Here is a 25323-nt window from a genome sequence, read left to right as displayed (position 1 = left end):
TGATAACCAAGTTTTAAGATTACCACCTATTAAAAATACTGAAGTAGTACACTTCAGTGCTAAACTCAAATCTTCTTTTTCTCACAGTGGCTGATAAAAACTATTTCAAATTGGATCAGGTATAACCATTTCTAGTGAACTCTTGCACTGAGATAAAGGACAGGTGATGTATACAACAAGTACAAAGATGATGTTATGATATTTAGCTCTCTACTATTCTTTCTATTGCATATACAAACCAAATTCTGATCAGGGTTAGTTTGTGGCATTGCTGTAGAAAATAAACTGGCAACTAATTAAGTGAGCTAATTGAAGAGTAACTGTTTTATAAGAAAGTAAATTCCCAGATGACCACAACTTTGTGTTACATCTTTCCTTCTCACTCTTCATTCTGTGATATCAAAATAAGATTTCTGTTTTTTGTGTGTTTGGCAGAAATGGTACATACTGTTATTCTGGCAGAGAAGTAGCACATCTTCACACAGAGTTCTAAGGAAACCACATAAACAATAAGCGAACAGCAGACTAGAATCTATTTTTTTCATTTAGGGCTACAATATCAACTGTCCTGAATTCTCTTCTTGAAAATAATTAGGAGGAACATCAGACTGCTTCTTCTTAATGTGCAGGAAGATCTTTGTAGAATGGACAATAGTTCATTACTGACTGATCCATCTCTCACAAAAATCAATTACAGGTTTCCATTTGAATGACTATTTTTATTCTTACCATTTTCCACCAAGAAAATAAATATAAAGCAAGGTGATCACATACCGGAGTTTTGCAAAGTTCTTTGCTGCCAAAGCTTCTTTCAGCTCAGAATTGCCTGTGAGTTTAAGCTGGTTCAGTCCACTCAATCCTTCAGCTGGAACTGAACTGAGCTCATTGAAACTTAGGTCTCTGGAATGTGAATATTAAGGTATGTTACAAAGTAAGTTTGAAGATCCTCTGGCATGCATTTCATTAAAGAAGGGAAGGAATTTATCACATGGGGCTGTGGTCTAGAAATGCCTGTCAGTGCAGCAGGCACTAAACAAGGGTGCCCTGCATATAATCAGCTAGCAAGAACCTTTCTGATTCACAGATATGAAACAAATGATGAATGCATCACCTTTAAGCTAGAAGTATTTATTATCTCAGCAGTTTAATGACAGGAGGAGGTGAGTGCACAGCAGAGCCTACTCACAGGTTGAGAAGAGCTCCAGCAGTGATGAAAGCTCTCTTGTGGATCTGATGGATCCGGTTTCTACTCAGGTCCCTGCAATGAATGCCAAAGATTATTTTGGCAGTTTCACCAAATGTAACAGCCATTGTACTGAGAAAAAAAGCTAAGGTGACAAATGCATCATGCCTTTATCAGAGAAACAGAACATACCCTCTCTTCCTATCCAGCAGGTGCAATAGCAGCCAATTCCTTGGTAGTGCAGCTGTATCCTGCATCCATCTCCCATTCCTCTCCCTTTCCCTTTCTTTCTGACACTATGAGCACAACCTGAGCTCCAAGGCAGAGGCTGGCTCTGGCACCACCTATTCCAGCATGAAGGTGCCAGCATGACCACTTTAGTAACAACTGCATCTGTAGCAGGACATGTTGGCAGAGATGGGGGAAGGCAACAAAAGAACAAGCAGAAGAGCATCTGCTTGGCTGGATTTCAAATCCAGCTCCAGCTTTTGCTGGACCATCATGACTTATAACATTCTTCTTAAAATACCTGTCTATTTCTGGATTGTTTTTCCTGCAACTTAAGATAACTTGAGTTGTAAGGGGAGAGGATAATTTTGTTTACTTATCTAATTCTCCTGATGAAAATAGAATCTCTCCAACAAATACTATATAATGAAATAATAATGGTTACAATACAAAATACTGGACCACTGAAAAAAGATCTCATTTTTTAGACTTCATATTTATAAAAATATTTTTATAGGCTAGAAAAATAAAATGGAGAATAGAAGGAACAGAGCTGAAGCTGGCTGCTGGCATTTTGCCATCAATCAAATTTTAAACACCAAACCCTTACATCAGTTTAGATGGGAATCAAAAACATGATCTTGTTTTACTCAGCATGCAGCTCTATCTGGACTTACAGGACACGAAGGGAGGAGAGTCCTTGAAAGGTGTCCTCTGCAATTTCCTGGATTTGATTATGCTGTAAGGAACTGCAAAGGGAAGAAGCAGAAATAGAACTTTATGAGCTGATTTCAAACAAAGGGATAGCCTGGTGTCTGCTAAGGGATGGGTGTAGCCTTATCAATGACAAGATTTTACTCATATTCCCCTGCAGACAAACTGTTTAGTATTTTGCATCAGCTATGTTAATACAATCATGAAGCACTTTTGTGGCACCTCTGCCCAATCCCAATTCACAACTCATTTAATTTAGAAGAGACTATTAAGTGTGGACTAAATTACTTTCAAGCTAAAAATAACACTGTGTGAACACTGAAGAGTCACACTGGAATTGAAAATAACTCTCCATTCTGCATGGAGTCTTTTAGGCATATCCTAACCTATTTATGTGCCTAGCAATGCTACTATGAAGTGCAGGGTTAAGATTATGTCTTCCATGTCTTTTGTGCCACAGGAATAATTAAACATGAGCTAATTAAGGAAAGCTCAAAGGGTTGAATTCTCTGTCCAGCACACTTCTCATATGAGATCACCATATTACCTCTCTCTATCCTTAATTTTTGAAAATTAAGATCAAACATGAAGCAAAAAAGTCCTTAGAGATGTGGACTCAGAATACTAAGGAGCTTATAAAAATAAACAACACTTATTTCTACTTACATTTCTTCCAAGGTGTGGCAGCCTTTAAAACTTGGGAGGTCTTTTATATTGTTATAAGACAAGTCCCTTCAAAACAGAAAATGGGAGAAGAGTGCTTAGTTCAACTCCTTTCTACTTGAAACATTTCATCACTTGTAACTATAAAATAGACTGACAGAAAAATCATCCTATTAGTACCATTCTGCTGAAAAACTAAGGGTAATTTAGACAAAATCACAGAGGGAATCACAAGTGTGAACTCTACATCTCAGTACACACATATCCTAAAAACACTTAGGACATGTTCCCTGAATTCTGAGAGTTATAATCTAAAAAATGTATTCATAATCTGCTTTTTTAGCATTAACTAGGAAAATTGCATGTAAAGCACAAATCTGGGGCCAATTTTGTTTTGTGCTGGTAATTTCCTAGCAAAGCTAGGAAAGCTCAGAATGTTCTGTGAAACAAGCAAACAAAAAAACAAAATCTTAAAATTTCTATTTGAAAGGAGAATGGCTGTTTGAAAATAAATCCCACCTTATCATTTTTTCCTCCCCAGTTTTTCTTCTATCAAACAGAACGTATTTTTTCTCCTCCCTTTTTCAGGATTTGGTTTTGTTCCACATTTTCCTGCATGCATCCTCTGCAAACATGGTTTGTCCCCATCCTCCTAATGGTTTCAGTTACCAGTTGAGGTGGTTCTGAATTAATTTTAACACATCCTCACTGCTTTTTATGTCTAGCCTTTGTATTGCTACCTTCTTCCTAACTCTCATCTCCATTTCTTCTGGTTCCTGATGCTCTCTCCTCTGTTCCTGAATACAGGAAGTCAAAGCACTGTAACTAAACTCTTCTTTAACCTCTGAAAGTAGATGACTACTGCTGTGTTAAGAACAAATTTGAAGATTGGTCTCTGCAGCACCACCTGACATATCTCTTGTAATACATGAAAGAAATGTAACATATCCCATAAAGGGGATTCTGTTTAAGGAATGTAAGGCATGATATCAAATCTGCCAAAAATCTTGATTTGAATAATTAAGAAACCACATTTCCAACTTGGGTAGAACTGCAAGGAGGAAAAATTCAAATCAACACCTTAGATTTAAATTTCCTTCAGAACATTCTGATGCAGGAAGTGAGGCTCAGTATGTATACTTACAAAGTTCGAAGCACCTTTTGCTCTTGGCATAAATTAACAGGAATACTGTTTATCTTGGTCCCTGTAAGAGTCCTGTGGGGGAGAAAACCCAACAAACCCACACATAAATGATTGTTTTGTTTATGACAGATGGCATAACAAGGATATATAAGAATAGAATAGAATGCTATCAGGGTGCTAGATTCACCAATCACATTTTTTTCTTGGTTTTGTTTCTGTTTTTGGAAGAGGACAGGTTTTTTTGTTTTTCATTTCTGGGAGAGGGGGTTAGAATCAATGGCCTTTTTCATAGGCTTTTCTCAGCTTCCCTACTACTAAAAAAAAAAAAAAAAACCAACAAAAACAACCATTAAGTGGCACTCAGGTATCACAGTGAGGGAAACTGTATCATTACATTTATTGACTGGAAGAGAACATATATGCAGTTGCTCTCCAGATCCACTAATCATATTTCAATTACTTCACAAGAGGCAAACCCAAGAAATTATTTCTGCAGAAGACACTTACAAGCTCTCCAGATTTATGGTTCCTGTCAGATTAGGAAACCATTGCACCATGCTGGCACCACGAATGACCCTAAAAAAAAATCCCCATGAAAATTAGCTGTGAACTATTATGAAATTGAATTATGACATTCAGTCTTATTGCCAGGTAGATATACACAGCAATGAGACACTCTAACATTCTTACTGCTTTTAAATTTTACACTTGAATAATGTGTGAGAGATTGTCTTTTCACTGCTTCTTATGTTACTCATTTGCTTAATAAATTACTCCTCCCTGAGCAAACAACTGGAATTCATCAAACTCAAAAGAGTTCTATGAAAAGTGTAGTTTGTAGTCCAAAGTCTCACTCCATTTTGCTTATTCATCACCCCCAGAAGTGATATCTTTTAAGAGCATACATGCACTAACCTGCAAAACATTCTCACAATGTACATCCCTGCTCAAAAACCACCAAGGACATATTGCAGATTGTTTAACTAAGAATCTGAGCATTTGGCCTTGGGTTATGTAACTTAAGAAAGGTAATTAAGAAAAATAAAGTTGCAGAGCATATTTAATAGAGCTTCTTAAGAAACTAGATATTTCCAACAATAACAATATTTATTAACTTACTGAAAAAAGCTCTAATGTAAGAGGGAGTCAGAAAATTTATTTATTTTGAGTTCTTAGCCACAACATCTCATACCCATTTATTGTTAATAAGATACTTACAGGGAATGCAGATCTGACAGATTCTGAAATGCTGAGTTCCCCACAAAAGACAAAGGATTATCATACAAATGTCTGGGAAATGAAAAGATGTTTCAGTGTTTGTTCTTACAGTCACTGTCCATTAAAGGCTAAAAACAGATGGATAAAAATTACTTACATTGTTCTCAGAAGGGGGTTTCCTGCAAATGCACCATCAGGAATTATGGAAATGTAGTTGCTGTGAAATCCCCTAGAGATATTAGCAAAGAAAAACCCAACATTTAAAACTATGCTGCCAGGAGATTCAACCAGTAGTCATTTCCATTTTATCTACTCAATTCCCAATCCTGCCATAGCAAGAACTGCAACAGGACTAAATCACTCTGTAGGAATAACTTTAAAGGCATGATTTCTGTCAACTACATATCAGCTAAAATGAAAAGATTTCATTAGAAAGAAATTATTTTGACCAAATGTGATGCTGTATTTTCAATTTTCTTACTCATCTCTTAAGGAGGGAACAAGGAAAACTTCAATGAGTACCTGATCTGCTACTGGAGGCCAAAACCCTCATTAAGATCTATGCTAATGGTTCTCCTGAATAAATTGCCTGCTTATGTAATTCCAAAATCATTTTCAACACATGCCCCTCTCTAGATGATGATTATATTTTCTTTTAATTATAACTTCACTTAGCTTAACTTAACCTAATTTAGGCTCCTGCACAATGAGACAAGCATTCTTAAATCCAGGAAATTTTTTCCCTTTTTTATTTATGAAAAGGAGAAAGAAAAGTGATAAAAAGGGAGAATAAGTAATACTCACAACTCCTTTAGACTTGGAAGTGCTTTTATGGCTTCAGGGAATTCCACCATGTTATTATAATTTAAATCCCTAGAAGAAACAAAGCAAGAACATTATAAAATTTTTAACAGTAGCCATGAATTGTCAAAATAATTTTTGTTTAAGACAGTCCAACGAAAGAAAAAAGTTCTCAGAACTCCTTTAACTATACCATAGAATAACTTTAATTTAGATTTAGTCTGCTGATGTTTCACATGCTTTATAACCAGCTAATAACTTAGGTAAGATATTTAATAGTACCCAGAGGATTATTCATATTAAGTCAAATAATATTTCCTTACAGCAAAGCTCAGTATTTTTCAGTATGTCACAGATTTTTCCTCAACAGAATTTACATAGAAATGAACCACAATTTCAAAGATTTAAAAGTAAGTAGATATAAATGACTACTCTCTTTATCATCATCTTACTAAGAATACTTTTTGCCAAGGTTTTATAAAACAAGCAGTAAATAAGCCATTATGTAAAAGCAGATTGTGCAGCAAAACCAATTATAAATACTGATTAGAAGCACAGAAAAAGCTCATGACAGATTGGTGATGGGGATCTGTTGAATTCTCAGTTAACTTGTCACTATTTTAGCAGTAATGTCAGGACCTCTGCAAAAGGGATTCCTTATAAATAGCAAAAACCATTTTCTGAGTTTATATCAGCTGTATCTATTTACCCAGCACATCACTACTTAACTGAGTTTGTAAGATGATGACAAGAAGAAGTAAGCAGCATGTCTGGACTCATGCAAGCTTCTCCTGTTAACAGATATTGTCACTGGCTTGCCCTGGCCCTCCTTCATTAGTTTCACTCATTTAGCTTTCTCCAAAGCATTAAAAAAAGGCACTGCTGAGGAGATACTGCTTATTAGCCATTCCCTGAGTGAGCTGGAGGGAAATGGGAAGTGGAACCCCAGCAGCTGAAAGCCATTCCTGGCCAGGGAGGCACTCAGGAGGTTTAGGATGAGGAACAGTGGAGCAACAGCCCTCTGAGACCCTCTCAGAAACCTCCTGTTGTCACACAACAGCTTTGGCAATGTATCCTACATGTGTTTAACCCTACAGGAAATCTGAGAAATGACTATTTGTCCCTTATCACTCATGGGGCACTCAAACACTTGTGATCTATGCCCCTGCCTCAGCAGAGTGCCATGCAAAGACACACCAGCTAGAGCAGGGCTAGGAGCATTAGAGCCACATTCTCCAGCATGACACTGCACCCAGGCTAACACTTACCTGCTTCCCAACACAGGTAATTAGCTCTTGCTGGAGCAGTGCACTGACAGCAGCCTTCAGGCCCAAAACCTGGGCTGCACCTAAGTGTCATGGCATGTGCTGCACAGTGCACACACACCTGATTTGCAAAACTTTCATTGTATCAGTATGGCAACCTTGATTAAGCTGAGACTGAGACAAACACTGACCACAAACTATTTTAAGAAACATACTTACAAGGTTTCAAGGTTGTCTAATCCATCAAAACAGTGTTTTCCTATAGTTTTTATTTTATTATTATGAAGATGTCTGAAAAACAAAACCAAAAGAAGTGAGTGATTTCATATAAGCTTACAAATTAGCAGGTATTTCTAAGAAATCAAGAGACTTAAATAGTTTAGGAATAAAAAATATTGCATGTGGTGGGTTATATAGAAGAATATCTTTCACTCCCAGACAGAATATTTCATCCTCATATGGAAAAAGAATAGATTGCTTGCAGTCAAGACAACCTATTTTAAATCTTTAATCATTATTCAGAAATGTGATAAAAATACAACAAACACAGAAATCGAACTGATTTTTCGTATTATTCCATGGAGATTTTAAGACTACAAAGAAAGAGGTTTCCGATAAAATAGATAATTTCTCTTATTTAGAATCTCTGGAAGTTTTCTCTGATATCCACTGTTTTGAAATATTCACTACATAATGAGATGTCAGAAATCAAATCTCACTACTCATAGCCGATGTGACTTTGTTTAGGAGAAAGTCTTTATCAAACCTTCAGCAGGTTCTCTAGCACACATGGTATCATCTCATGTTGGCAGCATAGGCTGTTATGAGTAAAACACAGCAAAACAGCCATTTTCAATGCCACCCCAGGTGACTCAAACCTGTGAGGAGAAAAGCAAAGTGATCCATCCGTGGAACACAAATACTCACAGAACCACCAGGCTGGACAGGTTTGTGAAGGCATAGTCAGGGATGTGGGTTATCCTGTTGAGAGCCAGGGTCAAGGCCTGCAGAGAGGGGAGGTTGCTGAGAGGGGAGGTGGGGACCTCTGCCAAGCTGTTGTCGTCCAGCCAGAGGTGGCGCAGCTGCAGCAGCCCCTGGAAGCTGTGCTGGGGGATGGCAGCGATGTGGTTGGCATCCAGACGCCTGCAGACAGAGAGCCAGGGGCTGACTCACACAGCAGAGCTGCAGCCAGCTCCTGCTGCTCAGGAAGGCCTTTCCTATTTCCACTGAAATGATTCAGCACTGCAAAGTTCGGCTTGTCATTGCAAGATGCATGGAAGCACTTTCAAGGCAAATTAAGAGCCCATAAAAGAGTTTCATTATAAACTTTTCAAACATTTTTAATAAAGCATTTGAACAAATTCATATGCTTATCATCAGCTAACAAAATTGAATTAATAACTCCTGGCTTCTAACACTGCAACAAATCCTTAAAACAGTGGCCTGATAGCATATCTAGGACTGCAGAGGCATTTACTCTTTGAATGGATTATCCCTACATCTGCCTTGGTTATAGCATCATTTACTGTTGCATGCTTTGTTTTGTGGTACTGCTATCTTGGACAAAGCAGCTACTTTAGAGAACAAGATTATTAAAAGCTGCTTGTGAACAAAGTCAGAGTTATGAATTATCCCAACCAATAAAACATCTCAACTAGAAGTGATTGCTGTCTTGCAACCTGATCTTTTCTAATACTCTCCACACCAAAGCACAAAATAGCACGTCACCATTATTAACTCTCATACATTACTGGATTTGCCATCACACTTTTCCCCTAAATGAATGCCAAATGCAAAATTAGATACAGGAACTGTTCTGGTTCCAGCCATGACAGTTTTTGCAGTAACTAAGAGAGGACAAGGGGACATATCTAATACCCAGAGGTTATTATTCAATATCCTGGGAAGAAGTAAAACACTCCTAGTCCATGCACCTTAATGGGTCTGAGAAAGCACAGAGCAGAGCATGGGCAGTGCTGGATGGCGCTCTGACCTGAAGCTGCTCTCTCTAGGTCAACATGCAGCTGAACTTTGCTGCCAACACAGAAGGCAGCACCTTGCACAGCTGATCTGAAATGAGTGCTACAGCAGCTATGGAGCATGGTGCTGCCAGGCAGGGAGACACAACACACACCCTCCTCCATTGACATGGATGCTCAGTAAGATACAAACCAGCTCTGGAATCACATCAGCACTCTCTGCTTTCTAGGGCCATGATCAGATATGCCCTTGAAAGTCTAGCTGGGCTAGTTTCAAAGTAATTTCCTGCAGCCATTCATGCTGTCCTTCTCTGGGCAGGCAGTGTGGACCAAGTGGTTTTACTGCATTTGTCCCCAGGCAAAGTCACAGCAGATCTGGATCCCCCCAACACTTAAAGGACATGCAGAATTCAAAGGGAGAAGGCAACCCTGACTAAGAACTAATGCAGAAGACAAGTCTGATCACAAATTTAACACACTTCATCTTCTTCCTTAAAAGAGGTTTGTTGCTGTGATGCACAAGGTTTGCATATTTCAAATTATTATTAAAAAAAGTAATCAGCTAAATTTCCATGTAATAAAAAGTAAAAAAATACATCCAATCAAGCAAAAAATATACTATTACTATTAAGTGGGAACTTACAAAATGGTCTGCAGCCAAAGCTCTCTCCTAAGATGAGTGAGGTGCCATTAGCTCCAAAGCTGTATGTCAGGGAGTTAAATCTGATGGTTCATATACTGTCATCCCCTTATCATTTCCCCATGTCTGACAGGTGTGTATGATACTCTATTTGAATGCTCTTAGGCTGCATGGAGACTAGAACATTTCAGACAAACTGAAGGCTGATGATAATAAAGAAAGAAAATTAAGAGGCTGGAGGGAGAAAGGAAAATAGCCTGAGGCTCTTCTTCAGAAAAAAATATGCTATGGTTATTTTTTTTTTCTGGACTGAACTTCTACAAAGACTGTCTTTTTCCATTACATTTTAAAGATACAAGTATATTCTTTAAATTAGAGGTTGCAGCATGTACCTTAATCTTTCAGAAGCTATTCCAGTTCCAGCTTTCTTATAGGCACTGGCTTGTGAGAGGCCTTTAGATGTTAGTCTATAAATTAAGAGTTCAGTCATAGTCATTTTTATTCCTCCCATGTGCCCTCCTCACACAAGCACTAACTCCAGAAGAAGAAAAGAGCAGGAGGATGACAGAAACCTAAACATTCAACAACTCTTACAGCAGTATTTGAGATATTGTTAAAACAGGACACAGCAAGGTTTTCAAACAACTGACTCTGCTTTAAGGAAACCAGAACTAGTAAGAACACCTACCTCAGTTCAAATGAACAGAAGTTCCAAATCTAACACACACATATAAATGAAATTGTACATACAAATGTACACACACTGCTTAGGGGAGCTGCCCTACAGCCTGCATCCCCTGTAGGTAACACCTGAGAGGCCTCCCAGCCTCACTAGCTCTCACCTGGGACCACAGGCAGTCTTCCAGGCTTCAGTGACCAGGAAATTTTAACAGCCTAACTTTTAACTAGCAGCCTAATTAACAGCCCTGTACAGCAGGAGTTTACTGCTGATGTTAATAAAAGGCAAATCACTCCCAGCTCTTGTGTTAACCACTTCTGCTCAATGGCAATCACTGAAGAACATTGCTCTTTAAAGTGCTCCTCCAAAAAGTACAAAGAAATCACTGCAATAAGAGTGGAGTAGATTTTTAGGTCTTGAAGCTGAGTACTGATAAGGCTGGTACCTGGAAATCCTGCTACAATGGGAAGCAATAACCCATGTTAACACTGGTGCTTTACAACACTCTGGAGAGTTTGCTCACTCTGTCAAGCAGTGGCTCTCTGTGCATTATGAGAACATCAATACAAGGATTTGCTTCATTCAAACTAATGACACATGCTGAAGCTATTTCAACCACCAGTACTGATGTGCCAACATATCTGTTTCTTCCATCTGAATGTTAAGATGGTCAGAGGTCAGTTTGCTGCAAAGTACCCACAGAGGATTCAGCTAATTTTGCCTACATGCTATTTAACTTTCACCATCTCATTTAAGTTTTTCATCATTCTAAATAATTCCCCGATTTAATTTAAATTTAGCAATTCCTTAAGCAAGCCCAGACAGCTAAAAAAAAAGTGCTACAATAATCCCAGAAATTCCTTAAGTTCACAAAGAACATTTGTTTTTGTCTCACTTTCAAGAAAACCAGAACACCTTCTAAAGGTAAAGATGGCATAGAAAAATATGTAAAGTATACAAAGCAGTATATTTAAAGATTTTTCAGCACTATCAGATATGCTCAGAAGAGCTCTTACATATTCTTAACTCTAAACAGTCAAGGAAGAAAAACATATTCTGTGTATTTCAGTCTGTACTGGTTTTGCAGGTTAAAGAGAAAATGTGTCAATTTCTTCCATTCCAACTCTGATTAATCCCATACCTTAACACAGATTAAATCTAAGGGCTGATGCCCTTTAACCCTTTAATAATGGCAAAGCAGGAAACTAGAAAACCTCTGAAGACAAGCCATTAAAAGCTGCTTAGCTGAAAAGACACCTACCACAGTTAGGGGTGCATGCTACATATAAAACCACTTAAAGCTTCTTAACTTCATCTAGTCATTGCTGCTGAAGAACACCTTCCACAGCCTCCTCCCAGATACTGCTGTCCCTACAGACACATCTTGTCCTTCCAAACTTATAATGCAGAATCACAAAATTATCTAAACAAGGAAAGGCACTCTGTAAGAAGAAAATAGCAGAATTAGAACAGAACTGTGTATTTTTTGATACAAGATTATGTTTGCATTGTTCTCTCCAAATGCAGGAATCTTCCCTTCTGACACATTTTGCATTTATGGTTTACATTACTGAAATTGTCAGCAACATGAACTGTGGCTTAAAATTGGGCAGTTTCACTACCAGCAGAATGTTTCTAAATTTGACTTTTTAAATAAACACAGATATTAACCTGATCTGTATAAGGAATCCTTCCTAGAATACAAAAAAGGTAGAAATGCAAGACTGTAGCTGATTGTGCTACAGAACATATTTTAAATGTGTCCTGACTGAAATATGTTTCCATTCTCTGTCCCCATGCTTTTGCCAAAGCATGATTCTGCTCACATTCCTTTCAGTCCTACATTAGGATCATTGCACTGAGGTAGATAAATTATAAAAGAAAGGCCTCAGAAAATCAGGCCTTGCTCTCTGCTAAATTAATAGCTCTAGCTAAATTAATAGCTAGATTGTGCAGCTAAGTAACTTGCCTGCTCCCATGTGAAAACAAACTTAAGCATGAAAACAGCACAACAAGCTAATATGGTAAGAGAACTGTTTGCACCTGCAATAAACAAGAAATCTGTCTCATGGGAATCAGTGAACAAAATGTGTAAACTAACCAAGAATAGAGAAATTTGACAGACAAGTAAAATACCTCTTACTAACCAATGGAGAATTTGGCAAGAAAACCATTAACCAACTAGAGTTGCACATGAGGTCTGTAAAAACCATACAAAATAAGTTGTGTGAATAAAGAATTGGCTTTTCCTGCATGAAGAAAATGGAATCTTGTCTGATTTATTACAACAGGACCCTAGTCTTTCCTAGCTGGGCCAAGATGATTCCCACTCCCAGAAAATATTATCCCATCCCAGTTCAGCACATTCATGCCTCCTGCCTGACTCTGCCTGCAGCCTGCTCCAGCCTCCTAAGACAGGAAAGCAGCCTGAAAAACTGGTTGTGATCCTGCTGTGGGCTGCTGAGGGAGGCAGAAGTGCCACCAGGTACTGCAGAAAATGCCTGCTGGTCACATGGAGACACTCACCTGCAGCCCAGAGGAGCACCCACACAACAAGGAAGGCAGGAGCTCTCACAGCTGAGCACTGCACTGGCATGATCCCAAATCCCACAGCTTGGCAATCTGGCAGAACAGCCAGGCTGCAGTGCCTTAACTCCAATATTCCCTGCATGTGGACAGGTGTGCACATGTGCTGGGACAGCAGAACAATTACAATAAATCATACCCAATACATTAGCAGATATTGACAGGCTTTCAAAAGACTCCTGGGTTTGATGGCAAATGCACAGTGGTGGGATTATTATTCAAGTGGAATAAAGTTTTCCTTTGTAAAGCATCTGTAAGTCTTTGTTTAAAGAGTGCAGTTCCAATATGTGTCACACTCTGGGAATTGTACTAGAATATTCCTACTAGTCCTACATAGCTGGGATTCTGTGGTAAATCAGAACAAGCCTAAAAATTGTTGCAGTTTACAGACCCATTTTCCAAATCCCCAGATTCTGGGTCAAAGCTCAGAATAAACAGTGTTACCAAAATAAGTCAGAGTCAAATATGCCAAGGCACTTAAAGGAGTGACTGTCTTTAATGGCTTCTGGGTCCTTCTCAGGCAGCAGCTTCACACACTGCTGAGCACCTGCTGCTCTCTGCCTGACCCTTGCATTGCCCATAAACCTCACCAATACCATTTCCAGACCTGAAGTACAAAGTATACCACTCCATGGCTTTCTCATCACAAAAACATGCTGTGGATGCTTTGCAGTAATCAAAATGCACCAGGACTATTGGTTACACTTGTGAAGCTCTCTGTCAGGTTTTTCTGCTACTACAAGAGGCAGGCACAAGCTGGACAACCAGTGGCTTCTCCCTCGGCAGAGCTGTCCCACAGCCACACCCATCACAGCATCTTCCAATGTCAGCATACATCCTGCCAGATAAACTCTTCTGGGGTGCTACACAGCAAGCTTCCACTCAAGAAAACTCCTTAATTCTGCTAAATTTCACCTCCATATAAAGAACCCAATTCTAGCTCTCTTTTGGAGGCCAGAGCTGGGAAAAATATTCAATGCAAACAGAAAAGAAAGAGCTGTCATTTAGTATTCTGAACCAGGCTAGCTACTCATCAGCTGTAATATAAACACTGCAGATGATCAAACTCCTAAAACTATCTTCTTTATTTCCACCCTAGTATGTTTACTGAGTTTGTTAATACATACCACATACCTATGAAGCTAAAAACTGGAGCACATTAAGACAGGAAACAGTTGTAAAGGTGTTTCAAATGAAATTATTATCAATGTATGATGAAGTTTTATGAGGAAGTAATTTGTGCCTTCAAAGTAAAAAATACTCCTGAACAATACTTCAGAGCAAACTGGGAAACTGCCAAAAAAGGGACAGTTCAGTAATGTTTAAACTTGCAGATTTGGGATGGAGATTGTACAAAAGAGTAGAAGCAAGTCTTCTAGCATATATTCTGCAATGAGTTATTTGTTTTAAAAGAAGCTCACAGCAACTTGGGAGTTTTGAATTCACAGAAACTCCTTAGGGAGGGGAATAAATAACTTTTTCCTTTTTTTTAATACAATAAAGCAGCATGCTGACACTTATGTTTCCATGCTCAGACACCAAATTCAGAGGACCATTCTTATATTCCTTTGCCAGAAGGTGCTACCTACATTACTAGGGGATATGCATAATCAGTGTAATTATGAATGAGTCACACTAACAAAGTTTTCCTGAAATTCATTAACATCACAGAAATGCATTCTGGGGAAGTAAACAAACAGAATAGAAAAAATACTTTTCATCTCCCAGTACACTTGTCTCAAAACCCAATTTATTCTCAAATTCCTGCCCATTCTAACAAATTAGAGTGGTCCTGCAATGCAGACAGGTACCAGTCTAAGGAAGGGAGAGGGACAAACCAAAGGCTGGGTCACATCAGTGGATGGAAGCAAAAAAAAAAAAAAAAAAAGAAACCCATGACAATATCTTGCCAGATTAGCTCAATTGGTTGGAGCATGGTGCTACTAACCAAAATCATGGCTGCAATCCCTGTGTGGACCATTCACTAGAGAGCTGGGTTCAGTGATCCTCCAGCTCAGAACTGTCTGTCATTCTGACACCACTGACTTCCAGACTGGATTTGCCCACCATATTTGGTTTTCCAATTTGGTTTTCCTCAGAAAAAGAAGTAACAAGCAGCTTGCTACTACTTACTGACCTAATTTCCTCCTTTTTCACCATCCTAAAATTGATACAGTTCATCATTTGCCCTTGAACAATGAAGCTCCTAGAAAGGGAAATCTCACCACATTTTAAATTGTTACTATTATATCTTAATTGTAAGGATTCTTTGGTTAAGGGATTATAATGATTAAATTACACAATCTTACATAATCATCCTACTCTGTTTTTCAAAACTAAAATGATTGCTTTTTTAAAAACAGCTAACAGTCATCTTCAAAAATATTAAAGAACATTATGAATTTTTAAAAAATGATAGATGATGTCTTAGTTTATACATTATTTTTCTCTTAAATTTTGTTCCATTTTGCATGTAAAATTATCACCAAATTATCTCCAGCAACTGGAGACTTACTATTTTAAACTTTAATTAGAGAACAAACATTACTGTAAATATGTATAGAAAAAAGCATGTTCACTGAAAATGAAATGGATGATTTGTAGACAAACATTTTTACAAAAGTAGTTTCTCTTTTTGGCATCAAAGAAATGCTGGAAGCCAGGAAGATGTTTTTGTTTTGTTTTAAATTATTACTGAAGGTTAATTCTTATCATGCAATTTGAAGGGCTTTTATTACAATGCATAGTATTTGCATCAAGACTGAGGTATTTTCTCTTCTATGCACATGCTAAAACAAGAGTTAAATGTGGATGTTCAATTCACAGCTATGAGAAGTAGGGGCTAGATCCAAGCTTAAGGAATGCTGAAAAATACCTCTGCAAAAGTTGTGCAATAGTTTGCAAATCTATTTTGGAAAACTAAATTTTTTTTTCAAAAAACCATAATCTGAAAGAAACAGGGTCTTGGGCCAGAAACCTGAACTTTGGCACAGAGAGAACAGATAATTTACACTCTCTTTTCCCCTCCCTCTCTCTGCAGCCAAGCCGGAAGGAGGAAAAATTCTGCAGCCCCTCCCATCTCCTCCTCCTCACAGTGATAGGCATCTACCACCTAGAGAGCTGTAACTGACTATTAAGATTGATTAAATGCTTTATAAAACATAATAAGCCATGAGATAGTATAAACACATATCAAATACCTTGTGTGCAACTAGCAATAATAGCTGAGGTATTCATAACTGTCTGTGAGATTTCAACACCTTCCCCTAAAGCCAATACTAGGCATGTCCCAAGTAACACTTCTTCCCAGAAATCCCTTTTCCTGCTCTGGATACACAAGATTTGGGCATCATTCATTTTTGCACAACATTTAAGAACTGCTTTAACACCTCAGGATGTGCAAGAGGGCTTAGAGTTGAACTACCAGCCCTGCATTAATACAGCAATCTTGCACCCAGTGTTTGAGTTTTGAAAGAGTTTGCATTGGGTCACTCCACCAAAGATCACAAATAAAATTCCTCATGAATTTTAGTTGTGAAACTTTGTCCCAGCTGCAATTGCACTTTCAGAAACCCCAGGTCCATTATTACACAGACATTATTGTAATTCCTGACTCTATAGAATGAGCAGAGGTGTACAGTGACTGAGAACAGACCTTGGAGAACAACCCAAAAGCAAAAGCAAAGTAAGACAACTTACAAGGACTGCAAGCCACTTAATCCTCTGATGGCCTCATTAGGTACAGTCTTCAGCTGGTTGTTCTGTAGGGTTCTGTAAAAATTACTGTGTTAATAAAGTAGAATTTGACAATCATCTTTATCAAAAGCAGAGGTAACAGAAAAGCCCATAGTCCTGTTATGGTTTGCCAGATTTCCAGGGTATGTAAATGCATGTACAATTACCAACACCAGATACCCAAAGGCAACACTGAAACAAGAAAATGGTATATTTCAGTTTTATTTACAATTCATTCATCAATAGCATTAATTTGCAGAGAATAAGCTCTGACACAATATGCTGAAATTCCCTTGGGAACTCACTGAAGAGGTTAAACACTAGGACAAATTTGCTGCAAGAGATGATATTTTATTGTTTTCTTGTGGAATTATACATGCTAGAAAACACACAAACCTCTAATTTTTACTGAGGTTGCATCAATGCACAATGCATTAACAATCAAGTTTAAAAAGTGTACTCACAACAAAGCACCATTGGGCCAAGCTGAATTAAGCTGTACTGTTGTGGGTTTCTTCAACATTCTCTTACAGGACAATGTGTGTCATGTGAGTTCTTTTACAAAGAGAATGTAAATAACCTTTTAAAATCTTCTCAGTTTTGGTGCATTAGGGTAAAAATTCAAGTAGACAAGTCAACTGATAAAATTAATTCTTCTGCTACAAAATATACTTTAGAAACAAAGAAGTGTTCTAATAAATGCAATAATTATAGTTTAGTCAAGTTCATCTTGTCATCTGAACCACATCCAGCAGGCTTTGTAAAGAAAAAAAAACCAACAAAGCAGGAGAGCTATGCTTTAGGAGGACAGAGGGCAAAAAAATTTCCTCCAGCCTACCAGTAAGCAGTCTGGCTATGCACTAAGAAAGCATACAGCTAGCTATGAAACTCTAAAACCCAATTACTTACAGAACTTTGAGTTCTTTCAACCCAGACAGGGCCTTTGGATGGATAAAAGTAAGGTCATTGCCAGCCAGTCTCCTGGAAAAAAATTGCAATAGTAATTTCAGTCACAAAACACAGTACTTCTCCAGCCATCTAACAAGGAAAATCACTCCTGTATCATATCCTGCAAGCAGTTATGCATTTTGCATTCAATTACCCTACATTCACACTCTTCCAAGTTTGCAATATTAATTTTACTTATACCACATTTTTAACAATGAGGATGCATCACTCAGCCTTGTGGATATTCTTTTGTAAATGTGCTAGAAAAAACACACCCTAGAGTGATGAAGAACCTTCTTACAGTACTGGGTTTGACAGTGCATTTGCTGAAATCCTCTGGCTTTCAGCACTGCTCCACTGAAACACACATGTTCTGGTACCCACATGTTTTTAATACACAGCAGTTTCTCAAGGAAGTAAGAGTTAAAAACAGCTAGATGCTACAGCAAAGCAGCAGAAGTCTCTATGAGAATATGAAATCCCAAATATAAAAACAATATTCACAAGGAAGTGGTGTGTTCACCCAGTGCTGACCGTTGACAGAACACATGCTGAATATGAACAAGACATAATATTGATAATATTTCATCTTTTTGGTCAGCTATCTGGAAGAACTTTTCAAGAAAGGGAACTCTTTTGGGGCAGGGAGAAACAGAACAGGATTCTCAGCCATACACACTGGAAATGTGTATGGACTGCCAGACATTAAGACAAAGGAAATGATGAAAATTACCATGATATAAAAAATAATGAAGACATGAGATGCAGTAGGATACAAGCAGGAAAGCAGAAACAGCAGTCAAAACAGCTGCTTCCAAACAACTCATTCCCCCTTCCCCACTCTTTTTTTTTTTCAATGTTTTACCTCTCCCCTGACCAGCAGATCCTGTGCAGTCCCAGCCTTGGTTGAGCTGCTAATAGCTGTATTTTTCAAGGATAAAGACAATAATGGAAAACACCTGGTAACCCATAACTGACAAAAGATGCAAAAGTTTCAGCCAAAGTATTTGCTTTTGGACTTGGGTTTCATATCCAGGGTAAGCAAAAGCAATGTTAAACAAGGTTGTGCAATGAAATCATCTGTGGAAGTACTATGTACAATCCAATAAGTGTTAATAATTAAAAAGCAATCAATGTGCTTTAACAAAGGTTACAGAATATCAAAAACCACCTCCACTGTTAAAAGGCATTGTGCAGCAAGCCAGACACAGTAAAGGGAAAATATTATTTCAAAGAGGCAATCAAAGGAAATAACAAGAGCAACATCTAAAGTATTAGCTTGCCAGAACATAGCAATGTTATTACATTTTTATCTTCTTCTCTAACTACATAAAAGAGATTACCAAAGTACATAATGCTTATATAAATCTGCTTGCAACAGAATTAGTGACTTCATAAAATGCTGCCTGATAGAGAGGACACTAGTTATCTTTATTAAATCAATTTCTGAAATGTGGATGGTTATATTTATAAACCAAGGGAGAAGAGGACAACACCTTCATGAACAAGAAGATGACAGCAGAAGATCCTACTTGCTCTTAGAAAACTCTGTTCCTCCTGCATGTTAAGGTAGATGCTGGTTTTCAGTCCTGGTATTTTCACACACCCCCCAGTTGCTATGGTTCTGACATCACTACAAGCATGTTTAAAATAAAACCAAATCTGCTGACTGCTGAGAAAAGTTTGTCTGCATGGCTTGAGTATAATCAAACAGCTCTGACACTAGAAGCAAAATAAGAAGAATCTATACATGCTTATTCTTGAAATCTCCTGTCTGCAAGCAACCTCAGAATTTCAGAGCTGGGACATGATTTTTCAAATACTCAGAATTTTTAACATTAATGGAAGTTTCCAGATGGCAACTAAACATTCTCCTAAAATTCATTTTGCTGTCACTAGCTGTCCGAATCAACTTGATTAACTTATCTGGGGGGATGTGGAGGGAGGTTTGCAATATTTCACGTCTTTCTTTCTAATACTTTCTTAAGAAGTTCACTGTAAACAGAAAGAAGAACTGATGAAAGCTGCTGGGTCTCTACAGCAGAGAGCCAGAAACCTGCAAAACATGTTTGTGTTACAATGTGTTTGAAACAGCATAATACAAATCCTTAAATCAAACAGAATTCAGCTGAGGCTGTAGCACCTAAGCGTTTTGCATACAAACATTACCATGATTACATATTGCACAATTCTATGAGTGGCAGCCCTGGTAAATTTGTCAGGCAGCTCTGGCTGCAGCTCAGCCAAGGCTCCCCATTAATCTGGTGTGTGTGAGGCTTGTCAGGCATCTGTTCCCTCTCCCAAAGAGACTGGGGATTATTACTTTAGCTTTTAAAAAGCTAAACTAAATACAGTTGAACAGTATCCCTCAACCTGAATGTCACTAGCAACACCTGAAGAGCACTGGAAACAAATTACAGCTGAGCCAGAGCAAGGCTTGTCTGAGTTCAAATAGTAGAACTTTGCTTCCCTCAAGGCAACTCCTGCTTCTTCAGCCTTTTTCCAACCAACAGAAAAAACCCAGCCCTTGTGATCAATTACATTTCCATTTCTGCACTGTCTGGCAGTGCTCCAGGAAGTGTGGAAAGGCTTTGCTAATCAGTTTGCCAAATACACGTTTATCATTCACATCCTAGCCCTGGGGAGCTGCTCATGAGGAGGTTCCAGCTGCAGCTCTCAAGCAGGCACAGATCAGTGAATCACACTCTGCTCCCAACACTTTTCCCATGCAGCAGCTGGAAGGATGGAAAGGTTTCTCTTTACGTAACCAGGTTCATTTTAAAGAGATAATTGAAAATTTGCTGGCATACAAAATAGCACACATACAGCATTATAAATTAGGATGTCATTGAAATCATCCAGTCAGGTTTTCCATGTTACCTTCTTTCAGCAAGTTTTAAAAGTATTGATTATTAAATCATTTTAAAGCATCTCTGTTTCTCTCTCCCTCTCTCTCATGCACATGGTAAATGAGCTAAGGGAAATCACAGTTTTACCAAGGCCAAAACTCTAACACAACAGAAAAGACACAACTTTGATCTCCTGGCAGCAAGAGTCACTATCCTGCTTGAGAGCAGCTCTGGAAATTTCTGCTCTATGCTGGGACAACTCCACATTGCCACAAAGCAGCACCTTAAGGCAGCCTACATTTACACTATCAAGGGCTGAGCACCTATCCTTCCCTTCATTCACGGTTACAGAGACCTAGTCTGGAAGTCCATTTGTTGCCACTGAACCATGGTACATCACCATTAATTAGAGCTCTTTCTCCAAAAGGCAGTGGGCTGCAAAACAGATTCACCCACAAAGACAGTAAAAATTTAATTAAACAGACAATTGTAAAGTGTCCTGCCATGCCACAAGGCCACAAAAGCCTTTATTTGCTATCTCTTACTTCTCAAGGCACAAACACAGCAGCATCTGAAGTAGGATGTAAATGTGTATCACACTGACCATGAGTTTTTCTGTTAACTCAACCCTGACTTCCCTTGTTGGGAGACTTTGCCAAGGACTGCAGGTATCTGGAATTAGTGCATCTGAGTTAAACCTTGGAGGCTGCTCCAGTGAAGTCACAGCTGTAATGTATGGCCACAGTAGGTATCTTTCCTAATTGCTTAGCATGAATGTTGTAGTCTTCTATTTTTACTCTAAAAATAAATATTAAGTGTTTTAATGGTAAATTTGGACAAATTCAAATTTACAGACTCAATTTCAGAATAGCAGCGTAACAGAGTAGGGCACATGGAGTAGAAAATACTTCTGCTAGAGGTGAGCAATACCCTGTAACCATTATTTAAAGTGACACAGTAAATACTCTCCAGATGTGGAGGACACCTTACTGTTATTACAGAAATCAGGATACAATGCAGTTGAAGACCAACATTTCATGGTGTCTCATTCCCAGAGAACACAGCAAGTCCAGTTTCTTGCACTGGAACTGCAGCTAATACTGTTTTCCCTCTTTTGGGAAATTAAAACTTCTGCAATGATGAGTCTGGCAGCCCAGCTGCATGCTAACTAAGCCAAGTTAATCACTGGTGCTGCTCCAAAAGTCAGGGAGGGCGTTCCAAGGATACATTTTTGCCTGTAACAATTAAAATCATCTCTCTTCTTATGACAGTATGCAATAAAACTTCTTGGAAACCTCTCTCCTTGTCTTGCATCCCAGACAGCAGTTACCTTAGTAGTGAACTCCAGCAAAGAGTTTCATCTCCTTCTGTCCATCTGCAGGTCTTATGCTCATACAGAAAATGTTTCTTCTGTGGAATTTGGGTTGCTTTTTCCTTTTCCTCTTGATGGAATGGTCCTAACCTTCTCTCTATCTTGTCTCTGATAATACATATATATAGGCTACTTTCTCCACAGATCAAATAGTGGCACAGACTGCAATCCTGATATGTCATAATAAAACACCTGATTTATTATTTTTACTTCTACATTAGCTGCTTTGTGCTAAGACCCAAGACTCCTGTTTCAGGGTTTGGTCAAGCCTGAGCCTTCAGTATTCATCACTGTTCCTCTGCCTGGCCCACATCCACTTTTAGCTATCCAACTTTTACCTGCCTATTTTCATCCTATTGGAAAGCATTACACTGCTTCTCCACCTGAATTTTTGCAAACTCTGTATTTTGTGAAATCTGACATTGAACTATTCTGCTACCTTTACATGCCTGTCCCTAACTCCCACCTTTTCTAGGTTCTCTGTGTTTTGCAAATACAAATTCGAATTTTACTTGAAGTTCTCCCACAACAGAAGTAATCTCTGAAAATGCCTCACAGACAACTTAATCCATGATGCCCAACAAGTGTTTCCTCCAGAAAAGAGCTTTAGCCTCCAGCTGTGCCAGAACAGCAGTTGCTCTGGAACATAAATCTTTTTTATCTTAATGGCTGATGCTTACTTATGTGCTACAATTTATTAATCAAGGTTTAGAGCTCTACAGGAGAGGTACAGTCATTTGCAGAACAGAGTTTCACTGCATCCCCTATGCAGGTGGATGCCCTGCCTGTGAGACAGCTCCCCCCCAAGATGGGCAGCTGCAGGAAGGGAGGAGCTGGTAAATGGAAGCTGTCTCCAGCCCAAACTCAGCTTTGCTTAGCTGTGAGGAGCAAACAGCCCCTCTGGGACTCCTGTCAGCTGCAGCCTGCTGAACTGCTGGGAAACCAATCTATTCCCTACAGGCTACTCCAAATTCCTCCACACCAGTTCAACAAAACTGAATGGCTACTTTATTTGCTGCTGCTAACAGAAAATGCATTTGTCTCCTCCTTTTCTTCCAGTGGTTTCAGAATTATACAACCTCAACCATTATTTATAAAACTGTGTGTACCTACAGCAAGACACATTATGACTGAAGAAAGAGCACTGTAACTGCAACAGCAATGAAACTGCATCGATTCTACTTCTTGCCATGATCTTTTCCTTTCCAGCATTTACAGCTTTCTCAAAGTTATACTGAGCTTTAAGACAGTTCCTTGTTTTCAAAATGCATTTCTGGTCTAAAAAGCTAAAATTTCTAAGTAAACTAAAGCAATTGATTAAAAAGTCTAAAGCTTGTTCAGAAGTTCTATGCTTAAATTGCCAGTAAGAGTCACCAGCATCTACCACAAGACAAACTGTGCTCTGTGGTAATGCTTTCCATGGACTATCAAAAACAGGAAAAAAAATTACAATGGATTTTCAGGAAAGCAAGCATCTATAACCATGCAAAATATGCTCTATCCTTTCATTTTCAAGCAATATCTGTATTTGGGCAAGACCTCGAAGTAGAACCCATAGGCTGCAACACATGCACCAAAAGAAATACTATATCATAAAAAAATTATTATACACTATAGTTGTTGAAACAAGTGGTCTTTGTAATCTCAACAAGCATTCTGCAGCAAAAAATCTCAGAAGTTTGCATAAATTTTTTAACATGGACATAAATGTCATAAACATAAGCAACAATACCATGGTGTCTTTTAAACTGGTTAACACCTATTCTACAACAGAAATGCTGAGTTGTTGCAGAAAACAATTTTGATTCCTCTCACCTCCACAGCAAAATGCAGAATATATTTTATAAAATATATTCTCTTCTCCCTGCTTGCCTCTGCTCATCTTGTACTAAGCTGTGGTAACTTTGCTTTACCATAGGCCAGATAGACCTTTCTCTTGATAGCTATCTAAACACTCAGGCAATAATGCATTTCACTTACCTAGTCTGCACAGCAGACACACAGAGATGAAAGCCACCAAGTTTGGTTTTGATCAACTGGGATGAAACAACTCAATTAACTACAGATTTGTGCTTTTAGCAGATAGTGGTACTTGGATGGTTTCCAAGATCATGAAATAAGTTAATGGTCAGATATGAGAGGGTGAAAAAACTGCTGCTGTTATAGTAAATACTCAAAGTTGCTCTGGTCTGTTACACAGCCTTGTCTCTTGTCCTGGCTTTTACTGGCTACCTAGGCATGGGATCTTTAAATGACCATGCATCTAGCAAGTGACACTGCAGAATGGGGAAGTGGATTAAGTGGACATATATTTAGCAATGAAACTTCTGTCACTGGTTTTCTAACCACTCCAGAGGAATACTGGGTAAATATAAGACTCAGGTTCTGCAGACACCTTCACAATGAATGACCCTAAAGAAATTTAGGCAATTTTCAGTATGATACTCTGATTCAGTTTAGGTTGACTGTTAGCTTTTTCCGAGCTGGAATAAAAACAAATATTCTAACAGAATCATCTAAAATTTTACTTTTATATAAGAAGGGCAGGAAAAAGAACTTCATAGGAGTCTGGTTACTATTTCTGTGCCAGGACATCTGCCAAGGCTAATTAGCCAAGAGTACCTCTGTGCTAACAAAATATACAAGAATACAAACATGCAAGCAGAGGGGAGGAAAGGAGGGAAAAGAATGACATCACCATGTCTTCTTATGGTAACATATAGCATCATACTATGAAACTGTGATGATAGCATAGACTCAGTTACTTTCTCAGAGTATAAGCTGTTCACCTTCAACACACAGGATTTATTTCTTCTCCTTTTCTGTCTAAGGTTTTCATAGAGCTCCTGTGATGACTCCTGAGACCCCAGCCTTGAACTGGCTACCTGATCACTCACACACACACATCTTTTGTCCCACACTCCAATTACTGAAACCAAAAGGAGGAGGGAGGACTGCATGGCACAAGCACCATTTGGAGACCAGTACTTGGAGAGACACAGCTTAAGGGCTTCTCAAGTTACTGCTCAGCCTCCAGAAGTTTCTTATCTGGTTTATACTTCAGACAGCCCCAACCTGGCAGCATAATAAGGCTTTAAGACTGGTCTTGAAAGTGTAACACGGGAAAGCCCAGCCTTCAGGCCATTTAGCTAAGCCAGCTTCTATGTGTGTGCATGTGAGCAGAACACTGAAACTCAAAAAAACTAGCAGATAAGGAAAAAGTTTTGTTGTCCTCTAAAAGTACTTGCAGCAGAATAACCAGTCTTGGGACTGTCAACTTTGGAAATTAACATGTAGAAACAGAAACTGGAAAGAAAAA

At 38.5% G+C, this 25323-nt stretch overlaps 1 protein-coding gene across 1 annotated transcript in view; it reads right to left on the bottom strand.

The window, feature by feature from the left end:
- The window catches only part of LGR4 (leucine rich repeat containing G protein-coupled receptor 4), a 69419-nt gene that overhangs the window by 6964 nt on the left and 37132 nt on the right, over positions 1 to 25323 (bottom strand). Inside the window, exons 3-15 of the mRNA XM_056493650.1 lie at positions 17745 to 17816; positions 16800 to 16871; positions 8144 to 8359; positions 7436 to 7507; positions 5955 to 6023; positions 5308 to 5379; positions 5151 to 5222; positions 4440 to 4508; positions 3933 to 4004; positions 2792 to 2857; positions 2089 to 2160; positions 1187 to 1258; positions 775 to 900 (exon numbers count right to left, since the gene is read on the bottom strand). Of these exons, the coding sequence (XP_056349625.1) occupies positions 775 to 900; positions 1187 to 1258; positions 2089 to 2160; positions 2792 to 2857; positions 3933 to 4004; positions 4440 to 4508; positions 5151 to 5222; positions 5308 to 5379; positions 5955 to 6023; positions 7436 to 7507; positions 8144 to 8359; positions 16800 to 16871; positions 17745 to 17816 (1122 nt within the window). The remainder of the gene's footprint in view (positions 1 to 774; positions 901 to 1186; positions 1259 to 2088; positions 2161 to 2791; positions 2858 to 3932; positions 4005 to 4439; positions 4509 to 5150; positions 5223 to 5307; positions 5380 to 5954; positions 6024 to 7435; positions 7508 to 8143; positions 8360 to 16799; positions 16872 to 17744; positions 17817 to 25323) is intronic.

This window comes from Oenanthe melanoleuca, chromosome 5 (assembly GCF_029582105.1).
Source record: "Oenanthe melanoleuca isolate GR-GAL-2019-014 chromosome 5, OMel1.0, whole genome shotgun sequence".
NCBI classification, from domain to species: domain Eukaryota; kingdom Metazoa; phylum Chordata; class Aves; order Passeriformes; family Muscicapidae; genus Oenanthe; species Oenanthe melanoleuca.
Note: the sequence above shows the minus strand (reverse complement) of the source record. Positions and strands in the feature narration are given on the sequence as shown.